Source organism: Aythya marila, assembly GCF_965140915.1.
Source record: "Aythya marila genome assembly, chromosome: 2".
Lineage (NCBI taxonomy): Eukaryota > Metazoa > Chordata > Aves > Anseriformes > Anatidae > Aythya > Aythya marila.
In genome coordinates, this window is record NC_139043.1 from 80,355,108 (window position 1) to 80,362,554 (window position 7,447).

General features: G+C 40.7%; 1 protein-coding gene across 1 annotated transcript; it reads left to right on the forward strand.

The window, feature by feature from the left end:
* LOC309874650 (ovalbumin-related protein Y-like) lies at positions 1-4,513 on the forward strand (the record flags this gene model as incomplete). The annotated part of the gene is made up of 7 exons (XM_082753034.1): positions 1-171; positions 911-961; positions 1,627-1,755; positions 2,512-2,629; positions 2,827-2,969; positions 3,187-3,342; positions 4,112-4,513. Exons 1-7 carry the CDS (start codon positions 4-6, stop codon positions 4,511-4,513), a joined length of 1,167 nt encoding a protein of 388 aa, XP_082609160.1. The 5' UTR covers positions 1-3.
* Positions 4,514-7,447: the final 2,934 nt, after the last annotated feature.

The window sequence follows — 7,447 nt, forward strand, 5'->3', positions numbered from 1 at the left end:
ACAATGGGCTCCATCAGTGCAGCAAGTGCAGAATTCTGTTTTGATGTATTCAGGGAGCTGAAAGTCCACCATGCCAACGAGAACATCTGCTATTCTCCCCTGAGCATCATTTCAGCTCTGGCCATGGTCTACCTGGGAGCAAGAGGTAACACTGAATCTCAGATGGAGAAGGTAAGTTACTTACTTGGGGTGTAAAGTGGCCTCTACTTCTGCTTGTCGATCCTTCTAAGTAACATCACTGAAATATATTATCCACTGATGAGGTTCTCACATTTTAATGCACCAGAAATAAGCTAGTCACAAAATGGAGATTGGAGATTATTTAAAGCTGGAGAACATTCTAAAAGATGTGTGTGTGTATTTTCAATATAGGTGGTGATTAGTTTCAACTAAGAAAAAAGAAATATCAAGGACAGTAACTAAATGGATCACCAGTCAGGAAATTTTACTATATTATTTTTTTCTAAATTCTGACATCTTCCAAATTATGTGTTTTTTTCTAGTTGTTGTTGTTGTTTGTTTGCTTGCTTGGTTGGTTTTCTATTGGTATAAAAAAAGATAAAAGAAAGGAAGAGAAGTAATATTATATATAAATATATATAATATGAAATGAGAAATAAAATGAGAAATAATATGCAACTAAGTTAATTTCTAGATGTTCACTGAAAAAATTGTTACTTAAGAAAAGGGTGATATTCACAATTTCTCAGAAGTCTACTTGAGGTATAAACCAGTTACAAGATCACTTGTAACTTTTCAGTTCATCTATGTTCTCAGTCAGCATTTTTTGTCTGTTTCTGTTTTTGTTTTCTGAGCCAACAGGCCTACCTCAAACATCATGTGTAAATTTTAAATGCATAACATTTTTGGTCATGCTTGTCATTTCTCCCACTGACATTTTCTCTTCCAGGCTCTTCACTTTGATAACATCACAGGAATGGGAGGCACCACTGACTCCCAGGTAAAGAAATAGGTTATCTCCCTTTCTGCCCTATTTTCTCCTCCAGACAGAATGAGAATTACTCTGCGCTGCTCCAGGCAGTTTCAGATCATGTCAAAAATGACAGAAATTCTCTCAAACCAAGCAGGTCTGTGGAGGGAGGTAACTCGTTACACCTGTAACTCATGTTTAAAGCCAGGGAAAGAAGGAAGGTTGCACAAGTTGCACCAGAACAAGTGACAGGATGGGGCAGGATGCTTTGGGCACCAGGATGCCTTCCTATGCAGGGGAGCATGTATATGCCTGCAAGTAGTGCTGGAGGACAGCATGTGGAAGGGGCTCAGCACCTGGAGCCAGCGTATGGCAGGCAGACTGCAGCGGAGAGTCTCCAAAGCAGGGCAAGAAGATGGTGAGCAGGAACAGCCCAGAAGACTCAGTGACAGGGAAACGACAGCACTCTTGCAAAAAGTGTGTTTCAGGGGATTTACCTTGAGAAAGGTGTATTTGTCAGTTCAGTGCACCACCATCATGGCAGCTGCTGTCACAAAGGGGACAGCTCCAGGTCTGGGGCAGGGATTTCACAGTGGCCTGGCTGTTACTACTGGTGGAGACGGTCCCTCAGGGTCTGATTTTCTGGGTAAGAAACTAACATGATGTATTGCCTTGTCTACATGTCATCCCCTCAGTGTGGCCCTTCTGAACACATCCACGACTCATTCAAGGATCTTCTCTCAGGCATCGCCATGCCAAATGCTACGTATGTACTCAAGATCGCTGACAGGCTCTACCTTGAGAAAACATACCCGGTTCTTCCGGTGAGTTGTGGTACAACCTTCAGCAAGATCCCCCCTGGGGAAGCACCACCAACAGTAGTCTGCTGGCTGTTGATGAAGAGGTTGCTGTTAGCCACGAGGGGAATTGGTTCTGGCCCCAGGAACAGTCCAAACCTTTCTGTAGCTTTTTGGGGGAGGCCAGGCAATGGTATAATGGCAAAATATGTGCCCATGCTGCAACAGCTACAGGGAGTAATCCATATTGCTGTTTATTCATTAAAAATGCCTTTTAATGAAAAATGCAGCCTTCAAGGGAGGAATCTAGAATACGTGATGTGAAAGAACAAAGACCAAAACTGTCAAAAATATTTTTATCATTTTTTTCAAAGCCAGATATAAAATATTCCCAGTGAAAGAAAGCTTTGGTTTTGAAATCAAAAATAGGAATGTACAGACACAGAATTCAAAAGAAAAAGCAGGCACGAAGAGAAGGAAACAAATATCATCTGTCCTTAATAATGCTCACTGAACTGGAAGTGTAATGGTAAAATGAAGAAAATATTTCAAAATTTGAACCTAGAAACCTAAAAGTACCAAGTCTAAATATGTGAAGTAGCCTTTCTTGTCCAGCTTCAAGATTCAGTTACAGGAAGACAGATGATTGACATGCTCAAGCATGTGATAGAAGTTCGTATTTCTTTTAACCAATGATTCTGCTTCATTTAATAATTTTGCATTTTGCATTCATATGCTTTAAAGTTCTTAACAGTCTGACAAATGCAATTCTTCTGTTTACAGGAATACTTAAATTGTGCAAAGAAATTCTATAAGGCAGGGCTGGAAGAAGTTGACTTCAAAACAGCTACAGAAGAAGCAAGACAGCTCATTAATTCCTGGGTGGATAAAGAGACAAATGGTAATGACTAAAGATGTGGTAGCGGATGTTTGCCTGTACCTACCATAATCTAGACCCTTGTCTTCCTCTCCTCATAATGAGAAAAAGCAGATCAAGCAACACCAGGTTGACGGATGCTATGAAAGCAAAATCCCCCAGAGCACCCATGAAAACCAGAGGTGTGTCTCAGCACTCTCTGCCTTGCTTCCTTCTTACAGGACGCATCCAAGACTTCCTGGTACCAAGCTCCGTTGATCTCAATACTGCGCTGGTCCTCGTTAATGCCATTTACTTCAAAGGCATGTGGAAGAGAGCCTTCAAGGAAGAAGACACTCAGGAAATGCCCTTCAGCATGACAAAGGTAGGGGCACAGGCACAGCGTGTGGCCAGGACAGCTGTCAGCTCGCACGGCCAGCAGGCTGCGTGCCACAGGCCCCATGCACTGTGGCCATCGGCCATCAAGAGATGAAATGGAGGCACGGCCTGAGGATCGAGCCCACATCCTTTGAAGGCTTGCACTCAATTAAAGAGAAAATTGCTCCCTGCTCACATCATCTTATGCTTCTTCTGTTTTGCAGCAAGACAGCAAGCCTGTGCAAATGATGATTCAGAACAGCACGTTTAAGGTGGCCATGGTGGCTGCAGAGAAAATGAAGATCCTGGAGCTTCCGTACGCCAGCGGAGAGCTGAGCATGTTGGTGCTGTTGCCTGATGAGGTTTCTGGCCTGGAGCAGGTATGGCCCTGTCAGGGGAAGCACAGGAGTTATCAGTGCAGTGGCAGCTGGCTGCCATCAGAGCTTGTGCTGTCCTCTGACACCATGAGGGGAGCACACCAGCTGCCCAGGTGCTAGCAGGGGCCTGAGACTCAATCTGGTAAAACAGAGTGCAGTGCTGCTGTAGCCCTGCAGAAGGGGATGTTGGGATATGCAGTGATCTCCACCAAGTACCAGAGACAGGTATGCTATCAGGATTTTTTTTTAACATATATTTATTTTTGAGAAAGATTTCAATTTCCACTGATAAAGTAGAGCTCAAACGCTGTTAACAAGTCATAGGGACCATTTGTCCTGTTAATAATCATTACCAGATTTTTTCATAAAACAGTGAAAGGATTAGATTTAGAATTGGATTTTTGTAAACGTGAGGGATATTATAAAAGATCTTGTCTCACTGAAAGGTTAGCTGTATAAATCTTCAAATGGTCATATATCTGATTTAATATTTTCAAGAACTGCTTTTACACAAAAACATTTGATCTCATTGAGAAATTTTCAGATGACAAAGTTTTGGAAAACTTCATCAAGACAGATGTCATTTAGCCAATAGTCAGGAGGAAGCATACAGGACAAACAAATACATTTAAGATTGTCAGTTCTATTTTGTACACAAAATAAATGAAAAAAATAGCATCAAATGGTATTAAAACAGCTATAATGTCCATTGTACTCTTACCTTAGGCATCTCACTTTCTGCTTTTTTTTTTTTTTTTTTTTTTTTTTGTAGATTGAGAACACAATCAGCTTTGAAAAACTCGCACAGTGGACCAGTCCTACTATGATGGAAGAGAGGAGAGTGAAAGTGTACCTCCCTCGCATGAAGATGGAGGAGAAATATAACCTCACATCTGTTTTCATGGCCTTGGGAATGACCGACCTGTTCAGCCCTTCAGCCAACCTGTCTGGTATCTCTTCCGCAGAGAGCCTGAAGATGTCTGAGGCTGTGCATGGGGCGTACATGGTAGTCAATGAAGAAGGCACAGAGGTGGCAGGCTCAACAGGGGTGATGGGAGACATCAAGACTTCCCCTGAGTTCGAAGAGTTTAGGGCTGATCACCCATTCCTCTTCTTGATCAAACACAACCCAACCAACACTATTCTCGTCTTTGGTAGATATTGTTCCCCCTAACAAGAGAAAGAGTTGGAAATAACACATGCCTTCCCCTCCCTCAGAATTTGAACCCTTTTACTGTAGTATGGTAGGATAATTTCATCTCAATATTTTATCAAAGTGGAAAGCCTTTAATATCTAGGGAGATATTCTTGAAGAAGCATGTGAATTTTCAGATCTTTATGTGCAGATATTTCTGATCAGCTTGGATTCAGGACTTACATCCAGAGCTGAATGAAAATTTCAGCAGGTAACTTAGGAAGATTTCCCAATGTCCTTGACTAACTTGGGAAACAGGGCCAGTGTTTTGACTTTTTGTGAGAAATCCTGCCATTGTTACTGAGATCTGATTTCTCTATAGGAGCTTTGAGAAATAAACACTGCTTGCAGTATAATCCTTGTCCTTTCTGTTGAACTTGCTGGGCAACCATCCTTGAATTGATGCCTGGACAACTTTCAGATGAAATTCTGAACTTCAGCAGATCATTCTTCTTCCAGCATTTGTGTTTCTTTGTGCTGCACATACTGTAAGGCCATGCCACTTTTTCTGAGGGAGCATACAGATAGTCTACCATTTCTTCTTAAATAATCTCCAACCAAAACATCTTCCTGATTGATATTATTGTCCTTTTTCATTTCAGTGACATATCATTGATTTTTTGAATGTACGTGGGTTGTCCTTCTATTTATTCTAATAAAAGCTTTGCAAACTAAGCATGTCATTACCTATTTTGGGTTACTGCACCACACAACTTGAAAAATGTGTTATAGTGGGTAATGATTATTGACGGAAGTAGTTTAGAGTGGTACTTTTCTAATTTTGAGCTTAAGCAAGGTAAATCCTACAGCTCCTAGTCTTACTTTGAGCTTCTCTCCAGATAGCACATCAGGTAACTAAATTCTTTGAATTTACCATTTTATTTCTGCATAATTTTTACAGAAAGTCCATAAGGGTGTCAATAAATATATCAAGGAGATGCCTGCAAGATACAACTTAAAAATCATGAGAAAAGTAGCAGGAAAACACATTTTTATAACCACTAGCAAAGTCTATGGGAGAATTGTAATTATTGGTCTTCCCAAGACAGTCATAAAGGATTAGCTATGGTTAACACAAGTATTAAAGCAAAACAAACAAGCAAACAAACAAGCAAAAGGTATCTCAAGAGATATGAATTCTTAAGTTTTAATCTGTACGTTATGTTTTTCTTCACTTATAACTGCAGACAACACATTTTTGCTATACTCCAAACAAAAAACAACCAAACAAAAAAATCAAGACTCATAAAATATTGTCCTGGAAAAGAACATCATGACAGAAATGATAAGTGGCTTCATAAAACTACACCCAAGAGAGATTTTCAAGACACGGTCCACCTAATACCCTCACTGTGAAACAGAAGCATTTGGCTATTGTTTTAAAAATGGCCCATTAGGTGTCATTATGGATACAAAGTAATGTTTATCAAACTTCTGAAAGACAGACATCCGTTGAAAGCTATTTTTGGGTGCTTAATATAGGTTCCAATTTTGTTCTTATTTTCATTTTTGTGCAAGTGGGTGATTCTGGTCTGTATATTGGTCTGTATATTGAAAATGTAGATCAGTGGAACTGTGCTTGGAACCAAGTGATTTTCTTGGGAGAAGTCAGAGGTATTATTTGATGAAAGTCCAGGGGCATTTTAAGATGACAAGCCTGTGAGCGTCAGAGTAGAATAATATAGAAGAGAGAATTATGAAAGAGAAAACTTCCTCTCTCTCTCTTGAGGCTAAAACGAGGTAAAAATACAGATTCAGAAAAGATGAAAGAAATCTATCCATTGTATCAATGTCTGGGCCCAGAACTATACCTGTGCTTTGCTGGTCTGGGCCAGCAGGACATCCTGTAAAGGAGCTGGCACAGCAAGTGCCACAACACCCCATTTTCTCTCCTTGCTGTGTTGTTTTAGATATGCAGTACTAAATGGAATGAAAATAGCCAGGTGCAATCACACTCCTTGTAATGTCTCATGAGAAGCACTCTGTGGACTGAGTGTACCTTTCCTTCTCACATCATTTAGAGAAGGGACCATCACAAAATCATTTGGAGACCATCCATGAACATTCCACATCTCTGCACGTTTCACTGTCTTCTTGTAAGCAAACCAAATCCACAGGTGAAATCAAGACTTTGCAGGCAGTATGCTCTAGTCATAGTCACCAGAAGAAGGGCACTCAGAGAACACCTTGAACTCAAGTGAGAAAGCTCTTCTGGGCTCCCAAAAGATACTTGAGAAAGCATAGAGACACTACAACCACAAGTCAGGGATCCCCAATCAAGTCTGTAATGGTGAGGTAGGTCAAAGATCAAGCCAGAAGGTTAAGACCATGGGTCAGGGTCTGTAGTGGTCCTAACCTGAAGTGTTATATGCTTAAGAGTTAGAGGCTCACATAAAAGTTGACCTGATCAAGCACAGACCTGTGCTATACTATGCTGTGTTATGCTGCCCTCATTGCTTGTCCTCCAGGCATATACTCTGCTGAAAGTATCATGTGGCTGCAGGATAAACTTTTAGCCTACTAATCATAATGGAGGATCCTGTAGATGTCCCCAGACTGGCACCTGTTGATGATGCTACTGGAATATCTTTGTCTTCATCCTGAAGTGAAACAGCATGTGTCCATCCAAAATACATTCTTGCTCAGCAGTAGAAATGATCAACAATGTTGCTTACTTCTAAGAACACCCTAAAAAAAACCCTGTCTCTTTACAGTGACAGTGAACCTTTCTATCAATGGGATCTGCACAATGTGCTGTGCCCTGACTAAAGGTTCCTCCAGTGCTGCAAAGCTTAGAGTTCCAGCATCTGAAGGGATGTGAAGTTATCTGTACTATCTCCATTTTTCCTCACCTTAGCTAAAAGTATTAGCTAGAAGTAGTTTAATCTCATCTAAAAGTATTTTAATCAATAC